This window comes from Micromesistius poutassou, assembly GCF_964030765.1.
Source record: "Micromesistius poutassou genome assembly, chromosome: 20".
Classification (NCBI taxonomy): Eukaryota; Metazoa; Chordata; class Actinopteri; order Gadiformes; family Gadidae; genus Micromesistius; species Micromesistius poutassou.
Genome location: NC_140290.1, coordinates 13,773,132 through 13,797,956, shown reverse-complemented (window position 1 = coordinate 13,797,956; position 24,825 = coordinate 13,773,132). Strand labels below are relative to the sequence as shown.

Below are 24,825 nucleotides of genomic sequence, written 5' to 3'. Positions count from 1 at the left end.
TGACATCAGCAGGGAGCTCGTTCCACCACTGTGGTCCCAAGATAGAGAAGAGTTGTGATTTAGCTGATCGTGTCTTGTCTAAAGACTGACGTTTTCAATAGGTCTGCGCAATCTATGCAACATGAAGTTTCTACACTATTCTTTCAAACAATTACTGGTGAACACATCGTTTTTGTAGAATATCGGCGGGTAACAAACTTTTCAGTGTTTATTAGAAACCAAACTCCAGCTAGGTTAACCGTAAATTGCAACTGAGGTTGCTTATGCAGCTCTGCTCGTCTATTCACAAATCAGTGATCCACGACATCCGTGTGGACTTTGGTGTGGCAGTCGCGCCTTTGATTTGAGTAACAAGGCTCTGCAACTATGACACTGGGCCTTGTGATGCTGCAGACAGCTGGAGTGCTGCTGCTGCTGCTGCCAGAGCACTAGAGGAGAACATCCTCAGACAATAGGTCTAAGGAGACCGAAGGAGGGTCGTAAGGGAAGTAGATAGATAGTAAAAGAGAGAGAAGGCAACAGTTGTGAAGGATCATCGTCACAGACGTTAACAGTCTGTTGGTATGGACAACATTCCCGGCCACCCACCCACCCACACCCACACCCACACACCCACACACACACACACACACACACACACACACACACACACACACACACACACACACCTGGAGGTCAGCAATATGCAGAGATCTCATAATAGTTTAAAACCAGCAGCTGACTTGGACACTCCTGCTCATGAACCAGCTGCAATAGTGTGTATGTGTGTGTGCATGAATGTGCTTGTGTGACAATTTGATGCTCAGCTTGGGTCTGCGCAGTTATGGACTTGAACACATTCCCTGCGTGTCTGGAATGCAGCGATTTGGGATATAAATGGTTGGAACAAATGGTGTCCATTCAGGCTCTCTCTGAATATCTGAGAGGGATTTTTAGAAACTCGCCCCAAACAACATTGCTTGGGCAAAGCATTTTCTTTAGAGATGCAACATCTATCTTTTGTTTGTGTGGTCACTGGTCAGTCTACTTGGTTTGTGTACTCTTAATTGATCCACACAGGGAAATGGTTTGAATGGTGAGATGTGGAACTTGGAATGAAAGCAGAATTAGGGCCTCACCCCGAAACAGCCCAGCTGATCATGGATATAACGTCAGGAACCAGAATTTTCAGAACTAGCGTAGCTAGGCTGGGTGGAGGGAGTGAAGACCATCTTAATACTGATTTACAACAAACTAAGCTAATATCAAAATAGGATTTACAGTGGAATGGGAGGGGATCGATGGATAGATTTATATTTAAACTCAGAATAGCCCACAATATGTATATTTAATTGTAGATACGCCCTAGCCAAGGAAACTGTAGAGATCTGCTCTAATGCTATCGAAACATGGATGACTGATAAAGACTAGATGATATACAAAAAACTGGGCTCTGATGCGTATGAGAGTGTGCGTGCACGTGTGCACGTGTGCACGTGTACGCACGTGTGTGTGTGTGCGCAAGATACAGGTGCCTCCTTGTGTCGGAGACAGGAGCATTTGCAACGAAGATGGCGGGATAGCTAACTCGGCATCAATTATCTCTCTCTCCGTTTCTCTCTTTCCCTCTCTCTCTCTCTCGTCCTCATTTTGTCTTCCTGTACAGCCTGCAGCACCGTCGCAATCCTTCACTGCCTGCCAATTAATCAACCAGCTTGTTGATAGTAATTATTTACAGCCCCATGCGTCCCCTCCCTCACTAACGGTCTGTACTCCTCTCCGTCCCCCTCTCCCCTTCACTCTCCCTCACCCTCTGACTGATGCCAGAGACCCCATGTCCCCCTAAGCCATCAGCCTGCTTAGCTCTGCTGGGGAATAGTCTTCCTCCACCTCCAGCACCATACGAATTTAAAACCCACACAGACACACAAGCGGTCCAGAGCGCAACTCAATTCCATGACAGCCTGCCGTTTCAGTGTTTTTTTAAAAGTGCAAGTCAATAAAAGCACTATCATTACATTCAAAAAGCTACACTGCTGACCTATGTGCTACACCAGCACAGACCCTCCCCTCTTTGGGTCCCTCAGCCTGGGTCCATCTTGCTCACCACGGGGCCATCTCTCCATCAACAGATGGGATGGCTAGCCCCGCCCCAGAAAGACACACACCTAAAAAACACCCGCGCACTCACTCACACACACACACACACACACACACACACACACACACACACACACACACACACACACACACACACACACACACACACACACACACACACACAATAAGGAAGTAATCACTGGGGAGCAGCAGGAGAAGAGAACAACAATGGTTCCCTAACAACAGCATCGGGTTCATGTTGACGCGTTTACAATCAGTCCTCCAGCCATCAACCATACATTAGCAGTCAGCAAGCTGTTGCAAGGATGTGCTTCAGATCGCTAAGCATATAGTCGCTAACACAAAATAGTACCTGCAACCGCTCCAAACTATAATCAACTAGCAGCTCCGTGAGGAAGGGTTTATGAACTCAATGTCTCCAACAGAGGTGGCTTCTTGGGAAGTCTTTTCATTCAGGAATTTCTCCAGACCAAAGTCAATTAGTGGTGGTTAGAGGACGGAATGGAAGTGATAAAGAGGCCTCTGAGCCGGGTTTTTTCAATTAGCCATCGCCAGAACGGCTTTGCTATGGAGACCCGAAAATAGGTGACCACAGTGTAGAAGATAGATGGGCCGAGCAGGGGAACAGGGACACAGGGGGTTTGGAGACAAAAGCGAGGGAGGGAAAAGCAGTGTGTCCCATTAACAGTGTGTGTGTGTGTGTGTGTGTGTGTGTGTGTGTGTGTGTGTGTGTGTGTGTGTGTGTGTGTGTGTGTGTGTGTGTGTGTGTGTGTGTGTGTGTGACAGCTGATTACAGTCTATGTCGCTCTCACTGGGGAACAATGAAGCTGAAACCAATGTATTCTGTGAGTGTGTGTTGCACAATGGGATTTATAATGCTTGTAAACTTTTGACGTAGGGAGTGTTGGATAGCTACACAGACACATTACCTGCTATGTGGCTAGATACATCTCCTTTTGGCTCTTTAGGGAGGGAACCATCTGCAAAACAAAAACAATAACAGTGTCAGTTATGCACAAAAATACTTCATTGAAATGGCAACAGTGGTAGGGGCCGCGAAGGAGAAGGGGTGTTACATTGAACCCCAATCACACTTCTGTGTTTCGTTTTAATTTACGTTTCGTTATTGGCTGCATTTTTCATCATCCAAATGACTTATTTGGCAATAACTAATTTTTCCCAGATATACAAACGGTGTTGCCACCGACACCAAGTTCATAATACTGCAAATGAAACGGTTTTCATCAGCAAGCCATAGGCTCAATCACCATTGTGTTTCCTCTTTCCACGTTAGAGAGTGACAATTATTTACATGAATCTCTTTGAGTTGGCACTTTAACGGCGCGTCAGCCTTCTCTGCAAAGTTCTGCCTCAATTCAACCCTGATTGGTCGAGCACGGACCGGGCGTTTTACAGTTGGTTGCAATCCACCAACGATTTTGCACATCTTTTTCACATAGATGTGCTTTTCAACATTTCATGATTCAGTTTCCGGATTTCCACGTCAGGTCATGCACACCGTGTTTGGGAACACTATAGTGCCCCCTTGTGTGCACGTTCACGTAAGGTAGAAGTATAAAAAAGCTCTGTGTTGTGCCTGTGAGCCGTGACGTGGATCTCCGCAAACATGGGGTATGCTGAACGGCCAATTAAGCCCAGATCTCTAATGGCTTGACTGCTAGATACTAACGGGGCCTCTCATCATGAATTGAGATTTCGAATAAAAGTTCAGAATGAGTGTGCCACTATTCCGCAGTCCAAAACATAGCGATTATTTAGGAGCCGTTTTCCCATGCATGCCCCATGCATGCGTGTGTGCGTGTTGTGCAAGAGAAAAAGAGGGATGGAAGTGTTCTGACCCACAGCACATCATGTGTTGCTGATGGGAACAACAGCCAGCCAGACAGAGTCAGGCAAGCAGACTGGCTGATTATTCTGCTGATTCACTGACACATGCAGCCCGTTTCCTTTTCCTGTTGTGATATCACCTCACTGATGGCGGGGTATGTTGCTGGGAGAAGACTTTGACTACTTAAGGAAAACTAGGCAACCATCCTAAAGCAATCACTTCACATCCGTCCAAAATCAATGACAAAGACACATAAATTGACTGTTGCGCATGTCCACCCGGACACAGAAGATAATTCTGAGATTCTTCATGGCCAACGATGAATTGGCATTTGCAGCAACTGCAAGCATTTAACCTATATAGGCCTTGCTCCGTGTGTGTGTGTGTGTGTGTGTGTGTCTGATGCACCACTGTGTCTGGAGCATGCCTTAGGACACAGGTCATCAAAGAGCTTCCAAGCAAATAGGGGAGAGGTAAAGAAGAAAAGTTAAAAGGCCAAAACCAAACATGAGTGTATGTGTGTGTTCTTAATGGGATTCCAATGCCTTTAACAAAAACATCCTCCCTTGATGTAGCGAGAGGACGGGCACCACTGCCAGGCAGCCCTTGCCGTTTGAAAACGTGTAGAAAAAGAAAAGAAAGATCAGTGAAGGGAGAAAGACCAAACAACACCATTCTTGACATATTTGCGTTGCCTTAGGAATGCGCCAGAGCCACAGCATCCTCACCGTTAAGGGGGAGAGAGAGCTCCAGTATCAGCAGTGTTAAGGGGGTATCAGCAGTGTTAAGGGGGGGAGAGAGCCCTTGTATCGCCAGCGTTAAGGGGGCGAGAGAGCCCTAGTATCAGCAGTGTTAAGGGGGAGAGAGAGCTCCAGTATAAGCAGCGTTGAGCGAGAGAGAGAGCCCTAGTATCAGCAGCGTTACGCGAGAGAGAGAGAGCTCCAGTATAAGCAGCATTAAGGGGGAGAGAGAGCTCCAGTATAAGCAGCATTGAGCGAGGGAGAGCCCACAGCTCATCAGAACATAAACAGTGAGCGCCATTTACGTGGCGCCAGAATTCAAATCCACGACCACCAATAAGCGCTCAGAAGGCAAAGTTATGCGTGTACAGAGAGAAGGGTTAGGGTTAGGGTTCAGCAACACACAGTACTTAGCATTGTTGAGACTTAACATCTTTATTTACTCCTATTTTGATAACCTTATGAGGAATAGAATAGGTTTCTTGTATTTAATAAGAATCAAAAGGGAGGTTTATTTCGCCTCACTGGTCAGCCAATGGCCACCTGGTGTTTTCCCACTACACTATACTGGCCCAGCGTGTTGCGGTTCGATTCGGTGCATTCGAGGTTTTTCATTCCCATTACAACCGGGCATCACGCTTAAAGAGGTGTGCAAAAAGTACCAATGGAAAAACACCACCAGGGACCAGTGTATGTCAGCCTAGAGCCGTTTGTATGAAGATAAACAACAACACACCAACGTTCAGAGACTCCAGCCGGCCTACCTCCTACCCCGGGCTGTTTGACACTGGCTTTACTGTACCTGAATCACCATCATCCCCCCACCCGGGCGCCTGACCCTGCCCTGACACTAGCAGAGAGGTTTCTCGGCAAACACTCTCATCGCTTGACTCATACAGTGGTCGTCACATGGTGGCCTGCGCTCAACAGTCATTGAGCAAAGACCCCGTTCTTGTTTCAACACGCCTATTGTGTGGTTAAGACGTCACTTCCTGAAATGTGAGAAGTTACAAGCTGCTATGGATCGTCAGATATGAATCAATGAATAATAAATGTGTAAAAAAAATGCTCATTAATAGGCAACTAACGGAGTTAATGTCAAAAGTAATTACAAATTATATTTATTTTCAAAGTTAGCGGTTTATCTATTTATCGTCTTGTTAATTCATTCAATATGATTAATGATTAATTTACTATTTATTTATTTATTACCCAAAGGGCCATCACTAAAGCTAAGCTGGCAAATGTCAAAATGTAGAAAAACAATGCAGAAGAGGGATGGATCAGGCAACTCATTCCTATTGGTTGATCAACATTAAAGTGCATAGATCGATTGCATTGGCTTTGTTACCAGTTGCCTTTTCGACAAAAGTGATTCAAACTGTGGGCCTTTGATTCAGTTCTAAGAAGCTATATAGGGGAATAATGCCGTGGTTGGTCAGAAATTATCCAGGAGCGATCTTAAATCTAAACTTGAATATCTTAACAGAGCATTTCACTCACTAACAGCCAACGGATTGCCTTGGCATTTTTCTTGAATCATATCTAACCTGGGGACCAGGCATCCTGATCACGTTCACATTTTCACCCCTTTTTGGAATTGGACCAGTGTTGAGCAAGAACGATGCTGAAACTGGCTGCAATGTGATCCTTTGGGGTAATACTCATTATGGAACGGATTGCTACAAAGAAATAAAACTTTACCTTTCGTTTGATCTGGTTGATTGTTATGGTGCCCAACCAAGTGTCCCTCAAGGAGTTGTCTGGCTCCGATATCTATTTGTTGCAGGATATTTCCTTATTGTCATTACAATCTCAACTGTCCATCACCCAAATCTTTTAGATAACACTAAACTACGCCTTCTGTAGTCCAACAAAACAACTGAACTCTAGCAAGACTTGGTTGGACCCAATAACAATAACCAATAACGGCCCAGGATAAAGTGAAAGGTAAGGAAAGAGTTGTATTTCTCTGTAGGGATCCGTTCCATAAAGGGATGCACCGATAACAGTACTCAGACTGGGGCCCGATACTGTGCTCATGTACTCGCCATTTTACCACCGCTACTAAAATAAGGCCCTGCACCGGTGTCGCAGTATATGTGGACGTGTCGAGCTCTGTCTGGGCAGCAGTTGACAGCGGCGTCCGATAGAAAGTTGATCTTTTCAGAAACAGAAAGTTGATCTTTTCAGAAACTAAATAGATGCTCTTTTCAGAGCATCTATTTATTGAATAATATAGTATATCGCTGCGGTGTGTGGCAGAATTCCTATACAACACTCATTATAAGGCTCATACACAACAACAGTACTAAAAAAGTATCACAAAGTTGGCAAGGGCCGTAACTATGGAGATGACACGCTTCCTCTTTCCTAGAGGGGGGCGTGTTTTTTTTTTTTTACTCTGATGGTATTAGTAAGTAGTACTCAATAGTACTTTGTTTGAGAAAATGTGGAATTGGTTGAGAATATAATTCCCCCAAACCATACATCCAGCGAGAGCAATAGAGATGGGGGGGGGGGGACACCGTGAGTTGGCAGATTCTGAAATCCACGGAGAGACTCACTGGGGAAAAGAACAGTCTTTCGGGACTCGTCCTAGCTCTCTCTCTCTTTCTCTCTCTCTCTCTCTCTCATGTTGTCGTGCCAACCCTAATCAATGACAATGCCAACTCCGGTGGCCCATTCAAGTGCTTGTCATTTCGGATTCAGGCACAACTTTCTGTGCCCAGTCTTCCCCAGAAGTCCACTTGAGTTCTCTTGGCTTTTGTTTCACTAACTCGGTTCACCCTATCCTCCTACCTGTGCTCCGCAAACTTTGCTCCCTAAGGGCCCAATAAAAAAATCGCCTCATTCAGGAATCGACTTTATGCCCCGGCGAGAAAGACTCATAAAAGAGCAGCCGACATGCGCTCACACTGTCTGTACACACCGACACACATCCGACATCCAATCCCCACCCCCCCCTTCAACCTTACCTCCTGCCTTCTCTTTCTGCTCCATCTTTCTCCCCTCCACTCTCCCCACTCTCTTTCTGCTCCCCTTCCACTTGTTCTCGTCCCTCTCTCCAGCGTGGGAGGCAAGGCGATGGCGGCGGACACACAATATTTTCTGCAGAGCTCACATCTAATTAGTCGGGAGTGCGGCGGAGGAATGACCGGATGAGACACAAGAGATGTGCGGTAGACAGAAGTGGGACAGCCGCTTGTGCGGAAAAAAAAGACAGAGGCAGAAAAACCCCGGGGAGAACTGGGTGTGTGTGTCTGAATGCATGGTGGTTGTTACTCCTAAGAACAGGTTCAGAGGAAACAAACCACCATGACAAACCACCTGACAAATGGTAAAATTTCATGGCTGTCAAATGTCAACATACTTGACATTTATTCATTCATTCATTTATTAAGTCCCTGTTGGTCCTCCATAGGCCTTTTGTTGAGTACTCATAAGAAGGGCCTGGATCACCACACAGTGTTGACCATAAAGCCTTTAACAGGCCTGTTTCCAAAGAAAGAGACGTCATTTAAGTTCTGAACCCTTTTTGGAATTGGACCAGTGTTGAGCAAGAACGATGCAGATGCTATCCGCAAAAACTGGCTGCAATGTGATCCTTTGGGGTAATACTCATTATGGAAGGGCTTGCTACAAAGAAATAAAACTTGTTTCGTTTGATCCGGTCGTTTGTTATCGTGTCCAACCAAGTGTCCCTCGAGGAGTTGTCTGGCTGATATCTATTTGTTGCAGGATATTTCCTTCTGACAATCTGACAAATGGTCAAATTTCATGGCTGGCAAATGCACTGAACACTCTGAACAGTCTTAAAAGAGAAGCGTCCTTCGTACTGCTTACTACTGGCAAAGTTACGTTGGGGGCAAAGACACGCTGCAGTCAAAAACTAACTAAGGAGAGTATTTGCATTAATTAGAAACTCATCATACAAGTGTTTCGATTTATATCAGAACAATATAAAGATTGGGCTGACGGTAGAGATAAACATATAGCCTTGCCCTGCCAGATTTATACACAATGTTGAGGATATACGGATATACTTCTTCATTATTTTTATCAATGATCATGTGAATAGCGTGCGCACTTTGACAGAACGGAGCTCTGTGTCTCCAAAGACACCAACCACTGTTTGATAGATGGACTGTTTTTAGTAGCCTATTGACTGTCCCTCTTTTGACATTATTTATTTCATTATTATTATTTGCATGTCTATGAATTCGCTTTCCTCATCCAGACATTCAAGGCCAAACTAACATCTTATTTCTTAAATGTATACATTTTGTAAGGAACCAGTTCAAATTGTTGCCCAAAATGTATTTAACGGCTCAACTGTGCTACTAAATGTGTATTTGTGATAGTCAAATCATTAGCTTGCTACCACCTAAAGAAGTTAGCATGCAGCCCTGGCATCATATGCAAGCACAGAGATTATATTGGTGGCGTCACCATTGTTTTCTCAATAATAATTTTATGCAACTAATGTTGCATAACTGGGCGTCACATTTGTATGCAAGCCATGAAGCCAACACACACACACACACACACACACACACACACACACACACACACACACACACACACACACACACACACACACACACACACACACACACACACAAATTGATTTAATAAAATGAAAAAGTGCTGTATGAGAATGAGACCATGATTTCAAACCGAGGGCCGTTGTGTGCCTTCTTTAAACCATCTTGGCTGCCGTCCGCTGTCATTCATTCTCTAGTGAATAAACAAGGCATGGTTTCACAATTCTCCGGAAGAATCTGGCCTGAGAGAAGAAACGCTTATTAGGAGCCCATTGAAAATGAGTATTTCACATTTAAAATGCTTCCCATGGTACCACCCAAGTCCAGTCCAAATAAAACGAGGAGAGAGCCTGAGACAACCAACACAAATAGGGGGGTGACTGTGTGTGTAATTGTAATCAGGTGCCACAAAAATGAAATCTAATAACTGAGGGCATCAGTGAATTCATAATATGTTAGAGGGACACAACATATCATGGATTTTACAAGGGCTGACCCCTCAGTAGACTAATTGACTCATTATTTGCATTAATTTGTTTATTACCAATTTTGACAAAATGACAAAGTATTTGTCATTTTCTGTAATGCTTACATTGTTATTATAGTCTCCTCAGGTTTAATTTTTGTTTAAACTAAAACAGGTTTCTTTACCAATGTTTAGTGGCCCGTGAGGTGGACTTCCACCGTATTCAACAAGTTTTACTATAATGACCATCCTCCAGGAACATCCATCATCAAAATTGAAAGTGAAAGTTAAAGCAGCACAGTGCTGCTAGATAGCAAAGCTGTGTACATGCAACGTGTATGCATACTGACCTATAGACCTACATTCGTAACCGGTCAGAAATATTCTCTGTGGTTAGCCGATTAACGGTTAACTCTTGACATCCCTACTCTCTATGCATAATTTAGCCCAGTAAGATAATGGACTTTATTCAGTCTAGAGATCATTTATCAGTCTAGAGATAGTCACTACAATAAAAGTCTAACAAACAGATTATCAGCAGGTTCAGTGCTTTCTCTTGAACTGATCCTAGTAGACATTAGGCTAGCTAATCCATCTCCTTCTTCCCCAGTGCAGGACAACACAAAAGAGGAAGTCAAATCTTGACAGCACTAAACAGGAAGTCAAATCTGGAAAGAATATTCAATAACTCCTCATTTTCCAATCCCCTCTGGCCCACAGAAGCATCATGCTGTGGGTGGCAGCACTCTCATCCACACATGCAAATCAGTATTCTGTCTCACGGCTTATCCAACTCAAAGAAGTTTAACCCCAATTTCCCTGGAAAAACGATATTATCTTTTGGTAACAGTGAGTATGTACATTAGTGCGATGCGGTCTCACTTAAAGAAATTGAACACCAAACATAATATCAGCAACGGTCACACTCAGCAATGCAGTGTTTTCCTAGCCTTACCGAGGTTTGTAAAGTGGCTAACTATCTCGGGTGCTTTCAAAAGAGGATAAAATGTTTTTATCGAACAGAGCCTGGAATACAGAAGCAACACTGTGACAACTGTTCTTTAGGTTAAAGCAAGCTCTTCTTGAATGTGATGATGCTGGTGATGATGTTGATGTTGATGTTGATGATGATGATGATGATGATGAGGCTGATCCAAGCTGTTTCAGCTGCTTGTATGTGAATACAAATCATTTACTTTTCTGCATTCAAACTGCCTGGGCACTGAAGAGGCTTTTCAAAGCCAGACAAAAGAAAAAAAAGTTGTTGAGAATGAGAAGGGTCTGAGAATAGTGATCTCAATTCCAAGAGAAAAAGATGCAGATACTTGTTTTTTTACGAGGAGAGCTGTCTCATCTCTTTAGAAACTACCGTTATATTTCTTTCCACACATCTGTGAGTGAACCATATAAACAGGAGAGGAGGGTGGTAGAGAGGAGAGGGCTCCATCTTAAGAACTAATATTATTATTATTATTATCATATCCAAGTCAATTAAGCCAACGGTGTGAATGGGTGTAAGAGCCATATCCATTCAGTGACACCCAAACCACAGCTCCACTGACCACACCGTTGTTTACCTGCTTTGTACTGTCGTAGAGCTAGTGTGATACACCTCTAAACAGCCATTTTAATGTTATATCTATTGGAGACATGTTTGACTCATCAGGTTTAGTTGAGTTTTAGTTGGTACTGTAATTCACCTCATTGTGTATAAATATCGACCTAAAGACGTTCTGATAAAAAATAGTTATTTTGAGAGGGCTGCAGTATAAAGTATACTGCAGTATAATATCAATATAAAATATCAAAAACTATTTTCTGTTGTTAAAGTGTAAGTGAACCCAATGTTTCAGCTAGAATTCAAATACTGTACGAGATAAGGAAGGTGAAAGTGTTATAATCAGCAATGTTGTATATGAAATGCACTACACACACTGGGGTTATACTGAGCTTAACCGTCACTCGTACATCGCAATACACGCTGCTGAGACGGGAGCAGCGTCTCAGCAGCGCTGAGACGCTGCCCCCCCCCCCCTTGGACACGGTCACTTAAAATCAACGGCTGCCCAGAACGAGCTTCAAATATACGCAAACTGAAGACGTTGAAGAATTTTAGAACTGAAGAATTTGCTCTTCCTTTCATCACTTCCCTTAAATGTAGATCACATCCGATCGTTTGACTCTTGTTCTGTCTTGGGAGTGTTCGACTCGATAATCTCTGCCAGCACACAAAGCAAACCCAGGCAAACACACACATACTTGGATAGGCCCTGTCAATCAACACCTTTGTGCCCACTGTGACATCAGCATCACTGAGGGCTCTCAGGAGGGGACCAAGCCAAAGCGGTCCTATAATAAGCCCAAGCTCCATGGCAAAGCCTGCAAGAATTGGGGTCATACATTGTCATTGTGTTTAATTCAGATTACAGTGAGCGACATTTATCCTTGTGGACACGTATAACAGGGTTGCTTTTTGATCCAGATATCAAGTTCAGCGTGTCAGGGATGAGACCAGCAAGGTTGTTTGGTTGGAAAATGACACAGATAAATTTTGATGTTCGTTACAGAGGAGTTATACTGCAAGACTCCTTTGCCGTACGTGCAGACAGGGTCAGGGAGGGGAAATCCTATGCGTTTCAAAGAAATCAAGAAATAAAATAAAATACAAGACCTATGACCTACTCCAAGGACTGTCGTTTTTTATATTGTTGTCAACACTATCAAAGTGACCATACAGCTGCTTGCTAATATTATATTGGCTGTCCAATTCAAGACAGCACATTCGTTTCAAAAGTTAAACAATTACAACTTTTGTTCATCTAATCCATGTTCACGGAAGGAGTTGATTTTTTGTAGGATGGTGTTGCCAATTGAGTTATCAAATAAGGTCTAAAATTAATCAATTGTGTTCGTTTAGAAATGGTTAAATTTATGAATTAGGTTACACATGGTGAAGTTTAGGGTTAGCTTAGATTAGGTAATAAATTAAGGCATTAGGTTAGTTACGTGTTATGTATCATCATTTTCATTAATTATTCGAGTTACTCATGAGATTCCTTCGCCACAGTAGGAAAATAAACTCGCGTCCACAGGGCTTTGTCACCAAAAACTAGGGTCCCAGAAATGCGGTCCTGAAACTGCGGCCTCCTCTATTGCAGGAACATAGTCCTCGACGAGACCGAAAAGAAATGCCATCTGAACTTGCCTCTGTGACTAATTATCTAGCCAGAGAACCGCAGGAGCCAGAGGCTGAATATCAATACCTTGTCATCGTTCACTCCTCTCCATCAATAAAACCGAGAAGCCAGTTAATAGGATGTGCCTGGTCATATATTCAACATCCTAAGAGATCTTGTTTCGATATATCAGCAGTGCCGCAATACGCTTGAATAGCTTGATACTCCTATCATCATCGGTCGTTATTGTATACTCACAGATCTAGCTACATTTTGGGGAAACTAAAAGAAACTGATCTTAAGTGTGCCGGAGTTTGCAATAGTAGAGCGAAACATAGAGTATGTAATGATATGGTTTTCCGACTATGTTTCCACTGGGTCCTACGGCTGCCTATTAAATCAGTGTAAAGGCCCATGTCAAGGCTGCCCCACATATAGCTGACAAACTGGCCTAGTTAGCAATGGTTAGCAATACAGTTGTACACAAAACGACACACGAGTGGGGGAATTACGGGCGGACTTTTGGTCGTATAAATATAAATAGGTGACCATACTGCGTGTATTTCTTAGGGGGGGATTTTTTGTACATGGCGAGACGCGTGTGTGGTGGAAAAGGGAGTTTGACCTAGATACCGCTGGCAGGCTGTGCTGAACACAGCCCAGCCTGGCCGATGTGTGCCACGCCATGTATTGTTTACATTACATGCGACATCCTTTTTTTGACAGCGAAGGAAAAAGTATCCACACAACGAAAGGAACCATGCGAATAAATGACACGTGTCTGATCACTGGGCTCCGTCAGTCCGACCAGTGTGTACTGGTTGATAGGGCGTCTTTGCAAACTCACTCACAGGCGAGCATTAGCTTGCTAGTGGTCCTTAGCTTTGGAGACTTGGGATGACGTTAGCTTCGCGGATAGCCGCCGCTGCTGCTGTGGGACGCTGGTGTCAGCAGATAGCTTATTAGCTCCTGGCCGTGGACGTTACCTGCTTTATTATCGCACGGCCCTTTTATTTGAGGTCTCTGCACGTACTAGCCGTTGCAACCGTTCCCCGTTTCTCAACCCATGATACCCATTGTTATTCATTCTGTACGCTACAACGGCTATACACTGCCTTTCCCCCCCCCTCTTGTACAAACACGAACACCATTCTCCCGAGCTACTAAAGGGAAGTCAACACATATGGGAACAATGTGTCTCCGGGCGGGAGCAGCTCCGGGTGAACACTGGTTTTCGGCTTACCGTTTTTGAAGAACGCCGCTATATCGGCAGCGTCTTTTGACGTCTCGTCTCCTCCTTCCCCCGAGCTCATGGCTGCCAATCTGAACAGGAGCTAAAAATCCCGAGTAGAAGCCCCGTTCTTTCCAGGGTATCAAGCTGTCCAAATCACTGTGGTCTTCCGTAAAGCGCTAATAAAGGGAAGCGGCCGGCTACGAGGACGTTTTGATATCATTCATGCTATCTGCAAACCTCCATCTTGAGTACGGCCATTAGACTGTTATCGCCGTACTACCAGGGGATCCTTCCTCGGAGTGGAACCGAGGGGAGAGTCACTGTCGGTGGGAGGAGGGGGCAATGGGCCACAGGAGGGGCTGGGTCGCTTTTCGGTGAATCTCCGTAAGCTTTCGGAAACGAGCAAGCAATGGGTGATCAATGATGGGCAATAGGCTCCACACCTCATCCCGCATACAATATATCCCTTGTTGCTGTGAATGTACTGTATTGTGTCCGTATGACAATGTCCTGTTGGATAAGGTGATTAAAATAATAGGAATTCAGATGAGTGATTCTACGGATGAGACGTGTCTGTGGTTATAAATGTTTAGTTATTTGCGAGAGGAAAAATAAAAATAAATTCATCCTTTTAATTTAGGTTTCCCAGTCTACTCCAACGGTGTGGATATTTTTTAACAGCCTTATCTCTCCCACCACCTATCGGCCCAACATGCAAGTGCGTGCCGTCCAGTAGGTGTTTGTCAAAATGACATCCTACGTCATTTGTGGTGACAGTCTTAATTGTACTTAAGTGTGGCCCTTAACAAAACCAATTAAAACCTAATACATCTAGTATCTCAAGGACAATTAACCCAGTTGAATAGCCTTAATGTTCAAACCATATTTATATGTGGGGTGAATTTCACTACTGATGAATGAATTACTGTAGTGTCTCAGGTGATAGTATGGAGGGAGTGTGCAAGTTGGCTGACTAGGTTTATATATATATATATAACACAAACTAGCTGTTTGGACCCCTGTTTCATTTCTGCCACTCTCTGTTTTAGTATTGTACCTATGAATAAGACGAGGAGAATTCGACTGGTGTTTTCTTTTTGGCGTCTCATTAAAAAAAACGCTTTTTAATTGAAACAGGTTTCTGCCACTTTGGATTGAATCAAAACGTGCAGAAATTATATTAAAGCATAAAACAAATAAATAAACATGTAGTCTAGTGGGCTACGTAGCATTCGGTAAGTGGTAGCCTAAGTTGGTCAAACAACACTATATTAAAATAGGCCTAGGCCTACTATTCAAATAATTATGTAGCCTAAAGTAGGCTACGCAATTAAATTGTTTGTCAATATATGGAGTGTAGGCATTTTAATTAGGCTTCATCTTATTCAATCAATTTGGAGAACTGTAGAAGAGAACGGTTTCAAATTGGGTTTTTACCTGTGGGCCCCCTCTATAGATCACAGAGTAATCAATTCGTTTTTATTTATATTCGTTTTCTGTAAATTAAGAACAAATAAGCATTCAAATAAATGTCCAGCAGCTCAAGCCACAAGCTGTCAAGTAATTACTGCCAGGCTTCAAGATGGACAATTTGCCTACGACCCCCGGTCCCTCGGTCCCCACCCACCCCCCGGTCCCCCGGTCCGCACCCCCCGGTCCCCAACCCCGGTATCCACCCCCCGGTCCCCGCCGAGTGGCGGCTCCCCACCCCCGGGGTGTCCCCGCTGAGAAGCTGCTCAGGGATGATTAAACCTCACTGCGAGAATCATTTGGAAGAGGATACTAATAAACACACACACACACACACACACACACACACACACACACACACACACACACACACACACACACACACACACACACACACACACACACACACACACACACACACACACACAGATCCGATCTTCAGCATGGTTTCAACCCTTCACAGTGTGTATCTTATACACAGAGTCATGTTGTCTGCAGGCAGGCTGGACCAGAGACGAGACGGACCGGACCGGATACGAGAGAGCAGTTTGTTTGCTTAGCAACCGTAGACGCCAAACGGATGACTCGGTGGCCGATCGAAGCCGACCGAAGGGACCGGAGAGTCACCTGAAGAGTGTCGGTCGTCGACGCTCCAGCTCATTAATGCGCCTTTCTTTATTTTTATGACCTATAATTCGGGTTACACGATGGATGTGTTACTGGAGTCTCAGACCAGGCCGCTCGCCACTCTGTCTGTGTTCAGTTACATCCCACACCGCAGAAAGGAAGACAAAAAGGTCACTTTCGTTAACAGTGACTCCAAGGTATCTTTTAATGATTACCTTTGACTACTACTGGTGACCGTTTTAATAATCGCTGATATGTGTTGTTGGTTGTGCTATAGGCATGAGAGGGCGTATGGACACCTGATGACAGCACCGTTATTTTGCTGATGCGCGCATGATATTCTCACTTTGCTCCGTCTTGTCTTCAGTTTAGGCCATATTAACCCACAATTTGGTTAATAAGTTATTTTTAATGCTGTACTATCAATCAATCAATTTTAATATTGACATTATTCCCGCAGGCGCCGGAGCTATGTTTATATGACCGTATCGTCCACCAGACAGAAGGTTACGATAACAAAGTGCACCGGGACGACAGAGCGCACCACAAGGGCAGAGGCCTGGACATTTATTCAGAGGTATGCAGGTGCCTTCATATATATCTGTCAGTTGTCTTGTTAATCTAATTGAATTAAACACACTATGGACCATCCATTCCCAAAGACTTGGCACAGGATTTTAATTGAGTCGCTAAATGCATTTGCAAAATGTATCTAGATTTTTTTCGATCTGTGTTACATATTGTGTCCACAAGAGGACGTAGCCCCCTTTCCTTGAATGAAAATGCACATCACGTCGCCATCAAGGTCAATGTGCCGTATATATATATATATATATATATATAAATGTCATAACCAGAACCAACCAATGTAGGCCTACAAAGAATGTCGCAATTAATCAGTGAAAGTGTAGAGTTCGTTGGCGCTATAGTGTTCGCCATTGACAATTTAAGCAGGGCGTTTTCTGGGTTCTGCCCGGCCAGTGAAGCACCTTGAGTGGATAATTATGGTTGCGTTTCTGGGCCCTATGCCAAAGCTGACGGAACGCTCATAAAACGCTTGCTTGAGGGGTGTTAAGAAAGGCATTCTCATTTAAATAAGCATTTGAAATGGGATTTATGTTCTCACAAAAGAAGAGCATGCTCACTTATCGCATTGATTAGCAGGTGTACAAGTGAAAATAACTGTTGAATTGTATACGTCGTTGAAACGATGATGCAGATGCAGAACAGAACAGATTCAAGGATAAGGTCTGTGTAATGACTCCATTCTCTTCTCTTCTGCTAGGAGAGGGCCCGAGTTGTACCAGTGCGAATGTCCTCTGAGTACGGGCGTCGCCCACCACCTCTGCTTTACGAGCCCGGGAAGCAGTTTGTCCACGTGCTACACATGAAGAAAGAATTCTTCCGGAAGAACGGAATCACCTGGAATGTTGCAGAGGGATACGGAGATGTGGTCCCCGTTTGAACAACAGTGATATACTGAGAGAGCTAAAAGTATTATTGTGTGTCAGTGTTGTGGTGTGTTAGGGACTGTTAGGGAAATAAGGGCTTCTTTCTATGGGTGATATCAAATAAATAGTGTAGAAAAGCTCATGTAACAGAGTTGAAGATGACTCAGATTAAGTGAATTCTCACAAAATTATTATATCACCTGCGCAATAACACCTTGTTGTTTGAGTGTCGTTACACCCAGTATGACATTGCTGTTTTGATTGAAATAGTAATTGGTGTAATTTACGTCACACTTGTTTTCATGAGACTTGAACAAAGACACAAACTGAACAAAGCAACTTATTTACAAATATTTAATGCATTACAAAACGACGGCAGTGAAAATGTACTAACATTGCAGTAGCTGTTGGTCTCTCCTGCTAAACTCACATCTCCACGGCTAGAATTACTACTATTCACCCACCACACTGGATAATGCTGGCATTGAATGCAAAACATTGAATATTGCGTTGCTGCCCATTTAGAGGAAAATCCATCAGATGGCGGCGGCCACAGGGCCGCCCACGCGGCACGGCGCCGACCCTAGAGCAGTAGGGCTCTGGGAGCGCTGTAGGCAAGTCCAACGGGCCCGATGCCCCTCTCACACTCCTTCAGTACTGGTGGTGTGAGGGGACGGGCCACACCACGCACGCACGCACGCACGCACGCACACACACACACACACACACACACACACAAAAGAAAGCAAAGCGATGTCCTCCATGCAGTTTAGCTGGCCTGTGATTCCTCTTTGCTTCAGCTTTTTTCGTTTTTCGGCTAAAAATGGATGATCTAAAACAGTTTGTCTGCCCACTGTACCGTTGAGTTCCAAGTACAATCTTTGCGAATGATAAAAATCACCTGTGCGTTTGTGTGTTTGTGAGTGAGCAATGACCAAAGCAATGTTTGTGTATGTGTGTGTTGTTGTTTGTTCGTATGTGTGTGTGTGTGAGTAAGTGCGGGAGTGAGAGTGTTTGTTCATATGTTTGTGTGTGAGTGAGTGTGTGTATGTGGGTTTGTGTCTGTTGGAGTGAGTGAGTGTGTGTGTGGCGTGTGTGTGTGTGTGTGTGTGTGTGTGTGTGTGTGTGTATGTGTGTGTGTGTGTGTGTGTGTGTGTGTGTGTGTGTGTGTTTGTATATGCTTGAGTGAGTGAGTGTGTGTGTGGGGGGGGGTTTGTATGTGTTTGAGTGAGTGAGTGTGTGTGTGTGTGTGTGTTTGTATGTGTGTTGAGTGAGTGAGTATGTGAAGTGTGTGTGTGTGTGTGTTGCGTTAGTGAGTGTGTGTGTGTGTGTTGCATTAGTGAGTGTGTGTGTGTTGCGTTAGTGAGTGTGTGTGTGTGTGTGTGTGTGTAGCGTTCAAGGCATCACGGTCCCTTGCGACAGGGAGCGGCTCATCTCGGTGTGAACAAAGTAGGTCTTCAGCTCGCCCTTCCCCTTCACGCTGATCACGCCCCGACAGGAGCACACGTACCCCAGCGCGCCCAGCACCCGGCTCGTCTCCTCCGTCACCTGCCGTTGGGGGGTACAAGTCAGACCAGACCCAGTCCGGCACTACTACAGCTGGGGTTACGCTGCACTCCGTTAACCTCGGAAGTCGGAGCTGAGGATGACGTCTTTCCTTGAGTCGATCGCGTTCCAGTACAGCAAGTTGGAAACCCTGGATGCTATTTATTATCAGCAATACCAGTTCTAGCCAGGTTAGCCATTGTCGGCAATACCAGTTGACAATGCCAGAGAGCCTAATCATTTTGTGCATTTTCACACCGTAAGATGTCCACAGATAGAAGTTGGACAGTAGGCCTACTGAGTGAACGACTTATTTAATAAATAATAATAACATAAATAAGGGGCGTTCCAGTTAAAATTGACTGGGAACTTGTTAATTCCGACATCCCAGTTTAAATGGAATGCACCATTAGGCGTGGTGCGTGAGTCGTTCCAACCCACCTGGATCTTCCCCAGCACCCCGGTGGTCTCCATCCTGCTGGCCACGTTCACACTGTTCCCCCAGATGTCGTACTGGGGCTTCTGGGCTCCGATGACCCCGGCGATCACCGGCCCGTGGTTGATCCCTGCCAGAGAGGAAACAACTGCACCGGTCAGTGACAACGTAACAACACGCCATGGGAACCGAAAGCACAAAGTGAAGACGGTCAATCGCTCACCGACTCGCAGTCGAAAGTCGTTGAACGAGTGTCTGTTGATGAGCTCCAGCTTTCCAACCAGGGCGAAGGCGAACTCCACCATGGTGCCGATGTGTGTGTACTGGCGGTCGTGTTCCTGATCGGGACCAAGCCACAGCAACATGGGGACATTTGTTTTACTTGACAGGGGAATAAAAACATGCAGAGATCTCAATGTACAGTTGAAGGTGTAATCTAGCATGTGTGTTGTGTATGGCAATTATTATTCTTGTCAGGCACTATTAAACCACAACGTATTCTACCGCTTGTTTACGTGGTATAAGTGACACTTCGCTCAACGACAGACAGAAGGCATTCTCCGAGGGTTTTGTTGCAAAGGAAAAATTGGTTTTGTTAGCCTCTCTTGCTGACGTTAAAACAACTGATCGCTTTCAGAAATGTCCAGACGTTTGGTGGTGGGGCCAGCTCTCTGATGGTCTGGGAATAGGAGACCATTGGTATATATAGCCTGCACCGTGTGTATGTTTACATATACAATATACGTCCCTCGGTCACACAACTGTCGCGGTTGTGTTATATTGCAGCGTGTTTATGTGTGTCGAATACTAGTTAAGCTTAAGCTCATATTTTATTACACATTTATGTTCATACAGCACTAATGTGACATTGCTTGAGTACTAAAGCCTGGCGTGGTTAGTGTTTAAATATAGTAACACATAACAACAATATTTAACAATATTTTTATATTTCTTGTTCTGGCTTACAGAAACCACTCAATCTTTATTCATTCATTATTCATTTATTCAGTCGTTATTCAAGCATATATTTGAACCTTATCCTGAAGGTACATCTGTATTGATGTGTCTGTCTGTCTGTCTGTCTGTCTGCGTGCATGCGTGCGTGCATGCGTGCGTGCGTGTTTGTGCGTGAATGCCTGTGTGTTCTCTGGGCCAGGCATTGCGTTGAGGCCGGTAGCAGCCATGTAGGTACTTCCAATGGTCTTGATCTTCTCCACACCACTGAACTTTGGCTTGGACAGCAACTGGTATAAAAGGTAGTGCAACCCAATATCACACTGTGAAATACACCGTCAGCAAAATTCTGTTGCAGGTTTTTTATTGGTCGGCACTCCTTTTAAATGGCAAACAAGGGAAATCATTACGTTTCTCCTTGGTATTAAGAAGAGGCTTTTCACCTCATCAAAGTCAGCGATGATCTCGTTGAGGAGACGCAGGCACTCCAGCCCCTCCTTGTTGACGTCAGACTCTGTGTAGAACTCCTTGAAGTCCGGGATGGAGGCGAACATCACGCACACCGATTGGTACGACTGGTGATACAGGTCCTGATGAGGGCACATACTGCGGCATTATGGATGTTATACTATATCATCAAATCCCTGTTGGATGGCTTGGCAAAAAAAATGCATTCTTAACTTTACAAGGAATTCCTGTGGAGAAACCTTGAGTTGAGTTAGACGTTGGATGTAGAGTTCCAAAGTGAAAAAAAAATCGAAAACATAACTTGTATTTTACCATTGCTATTAATTATTCAGCAGACATTTGTTCCACGGTGACTCACAGTGAACAGATACATGTAGGTTAAGAAGCAGGTTAAGGTATCTAACTCTAGGAATCCTACCAGTAGGCAGTGGACACTGGGCGTCAAACCTGGTACATACATTCTAGCCAAGACCACACTATACTCTATACTATACACTATATATTATATTAATAGTAGGGCTGTCAAATTAACGCGTTAATTTTGATTAATTAATCACAGAAAAAATAACGCGTTAAAATATTAACGCAGGTTAATCGCGGTCCTATAGTGCCCTCTAGAGTCAAAACAAAGTATTGTATATTTTTTGCCTGAGATGCATTGCATCGTGAGCGAGTTAGAAATGTTTTTAATTTGACCTTAAAATGCACCGTATGTTAATGAAAGACGTGTTTTAAATAAAAGAGACATTGAACTTTAAAGTCTATTATGTCTATTTCATTGAATCACTCATCTGCCATAATTTATTTGAATTAAATTATTTTGAAATACTTTCTTGGCAAAACGTAAGTATGCGATTAATTTAGATTAATTAATCACAGAGCCTGTAATTAATTTGAGATTTTTTTAAATTGCTTGACAGCCCTAATTAATAGTATACATTATATCATGATGACATTACATAGGAAATCGATCCTCTGTTGGGGACGATAAGCGACTGGCGTCACCTCGTTCTTCCAGTTGCGTGCGAGGAAGTGCTCGGCCACGTGGGCGGGCAGAACGTTCTCCAGAAGCACGCGGTTCAGGTTCTCCATCGTCTCGATCTCCTCACACTCACGCTTGAACTTGTCCCTCCACAGGAAGTCCAGCCGACAGTAGTACTCATTCTGTTAGGGTTAGAGAGGGAGAGAGAGGGAGAGAGGGAGAGAGAGAGAGAGAGAGAGAGAGAGAGAGAGAGAGAGAGAGACTGACAGACACACAGGCAGACAGACACACAGACAGACAGACAGAGGGAGAGAGACAGACAGAGGGGGAGTGAGAGAGAGAGAGAAAGAGGGGGACAAAGAGAGAGACAGAGACAGACAGAGAGAGAGAGAGAGAGAGAGAGCAAGAGAGATAGAGCAAGAGAGAGCGAGAGAGAGAGAGAGCGAGAGAGAGAGAGAGAGAGAGGGGCCATGTCATCTCACTGTGGGTCGGACATCGAGCCCGGAGCCTCAGCAGCACATGACAATTTGTTTGTCGCTTGGTTTGTCGTTTCCTCTGAGAGTTCAGGTCGACAATGGAACCGACCAGAAGGTTTGAGCCCCACCCTGGGCTGCTCTGTGGCTTCCTCTGTGCGACCTCTGACCCCGTTAGCGTGGCTCTATGATACCACGGGCCTTTTATTCCCTCCTCTCTCCCAATGATTCTCTCACCACGAGCGTATCCGGTGTCTGGGGAACGGCGATCACCGAGCAGAACTCAAGGAGGCATGATTTCATGTATTCAATAAAAACAACCTTCTGTTTAAAGAGAGGAAACGGAGAGTGGGCCGCCACTCTGCTTTGCATGAAATATGGATGATATCGGGGGTTATTCATGCTCGGGGGTCCCTCTGCGACGCATCTGCACATGTCAGAGAAGGTTATCTGTCAAGGTTCCACCCCGCGAGCAAAAGCGTGTGTGTGTGTGTGCCCGTCTGTGTGTGTGTGTGTGTGTGGGTGGATGTCTGCCTGTTTGCGTGCACGTCGACTGTTCTATCTCCTAGTCTCATGTTATGTTATGCGCGTGACGTCTATGTTTGTTGTGTAGGGGGAATGGGTTAACCTGGCAATTTTAAGTGCTTGGCACTTGTTACTATGCACATCCTTACCGTACCCGACAGTGATACATCGTTGTTTCTCCTTCTTCTGACTACTTATCGTAAGACGCTTTGGATAAAAGCGTCTGCTATATGACCTAAATTGAAATGTATGTAACATAGATGATATCTGCTCACAAGATGTCCTCCGTGGGTTGATATAGAGTATGGGACCCTTCTATAGCGGTGGGCAACAGCCTGCAAATGAATGAGACGTTGGAGAAACAGACCGCCATCAACTTACCTTCCTAGTACATGTTATGTGAGATACATTCACATTCAATACTGAAAGTTGATATACATCTGTGTGTGTGTGTGTGTGTGTGTGTGTGTGTGTGTGTGTGTGTGTGTGTGTGTATGTGTGTGTGTGTGTGTGTGTGTGTGTGTGGAGGAGGAGGCGGAGAGATGGAGGGGGGGTTGGTATCCCCTATTGCTATTTGAGTTGGACGTATAATGTCCACCAGGACTGTGAGTAAGTAGGTTAGGGGAGGGGAGCTTACTCAGAAACAGGCTAACAGGGCTGAGAAGAGGCCCAAACTGGTCTTATCCGGTTTCAGGAGCCAGAAGTTGAGGTCAACCACTAGAACAACAACATCATACTTAGCGTACCTAGACAAACAGCGGTTATTAACGATCTGCATTAGGCTTGGCATCCGATAAATGCTGCTTGGGGCTTTATTTATTTAGCATAATTATGTTGTTATTATTGTATCTGTCCTTGTAGCTGACACTTTCTCCTTCGTGTTGTGGGGATGGGGGTGAGTGTGGAAATGAAAGTACGCAACGTATTTGTGTGGGGAGGAATCATAAAGGGGGAGAGACTATCGGGGCAGATGGGAAAAGGGGGAATGTGTGGCATTCCGATTGAATTCTGTGTATCTGAACCTTCTTTTGTAATGTCAAAACTTGGAATGAATAAATCTTGTTAAAAAACAAGGACGTTTACACCAGAAAAAATTGCGGCACATCCTGTGATTGAACCCATCACCATCTCCCTCATTTAAATTGTAAATCATAACAGAAACAACCGTGGGTTAGTTTAATGTTCACCAATAAATGATGGAAGCTACTGCGGTGCCTCTGTTGAATCGACATGAAACGACATCGACGGCATTTAAATCCAACCATTGAATATCCTCCAAATGTAACTTCCCAAAGCACCCCAACACCGCCCAAAATACCCCAAAGAACCGCCGTCAGGGTCATAAGGGACGCATGGTTCAAAGCAACAGAATGTGTGTGTGAGTGTGTGTGTGTGTGTGGGTTGGTGGTGACAGTGACCCAGAATCAGCAGGTGCTCGGGGGAATGGCGTGACCTGCTGGAAAGCCTACTTTCTATGGAGCCGGGTCAGAAGAGCTCCAAAACATCTGCTGCTGGTCCCAGCTGATGGCTGAGGCCTCATAAGGGATGTGCGCGCACACACACACACACACACACACACACACCCACTCACACACGTATACATACATACGTACATACATACATATATTTTTGCACGCACACAAAAACACACTCACATCCATACACACACTCGCTGCTGTGTGATTGGCTACAGACCTGCCGGGCCAGAACCAGTAGAGTGATGAAGAAGATGAAGAGCGACACAGAGCCCATCGTCTTCAGATCCTTCAGAACCCCTGGCCT

The 24,825-nt window shown here is 44.6% G+C and overlaps 3 protein-coding genes across 8 annotated transcripts in view; 1 reads left to right on the top strand and 2 right to left on the bottom strand.

Moving 5' to 3' along the window:
• trioa (trio Rho guanine nucleotide exchange factor a) overlaps window positions 1-14,396 on the bottom strand; it is a 78,130-nt gene extending 63,734 nt beyond the window's left edge. For both annotated transcript variants that reach the window (XM_084484495.1, XM_084484496.1), the window contains exons 1-2: window positions 14,122-14,396; window positions 3,030-3,080 (exon numbers count right to left, since the gene is read on the bottom strand). In XM_084484495.1, coding sequence (XP_084340621.1) covers window positions 3,030-3,080; window positions 14,122-14,191 — 121 coding nt within the window. In that variant the 5' untranslated portion in view covers window positions 14,192-14,396. The remainder of the gene's footprint in view (window positions 1-3,029; window positions 3,081-14,121) is intronic.
• Window positions 14,397-16,265: 1,869 nt separating this feature from the next.
• On the top strand, window positions 16,266-17,674 carry cfap90 (cilia and flagella associated protein 90; the record flags this gene model as incomplete). Its single annotated transcript, XM_084484503.1, has 3 exons — window positions 16,266-16,406; window positions 16,670-16,786; window positions 17,495-17,674. The coding sequence occupies 3 exons, from the start codon at window positions 16,266-16,268 to the stop codon at window positions 17,672-17,674; spliced, it is 438 nt and encodes a 145-aa protein (XP_084340629.1).
• A 1,360-nt stretch (window positions 17,675-19,034) lies between these two features.
• The window catches only part of adcy2b (adenylate cyclase 2b (brain)), a gene marked incomplete at its 5' end in the record, with an annotated part of 30,816 nt that continues 25,025 nt past the window's right edge, over window positions 19,035-24,825 (bottom strand). For 2 of the 5 annotated variants that reach the window (XM_084484497.1, XM_084484498.1), the window contains 7 exons: window positions 19,035-19,208; window positions 19,647-19,771; window positions 19,865-19,979; window positions 20,778-20,918; window positions 21,039-21,185; window positions 22,069-22,227; window positions 24,739-24,823. In XM_084484497.1, coding sequence (XP_084340623.1) covers window positions 19,056-19,208; window positions 19,647-19,771; window positions 19,865-19,979; window positions 20,778-20,918; window positions 21,039-21,185; window positions 22,069-22,227; window positions 24,739-24,823 — 925 coding nt within the window. In that variant the 3' untranslated portion in view covers window positions 19,035-19,055. Of the gene's footprint in view, window positions 19,209-19,646; window positions 19,772-19,864; window positions 19,980-20,777; window positions 20,919-21,038; window positions 21,186-22,022; window positions 22,228-24,738; window positions 24,824-24,825 lie in introns of those variants that run through there. The other 3 variants (XM_084484499.1, XM_084484501.1, XM_084484500.1) reach the window with 2 other exon arrangements.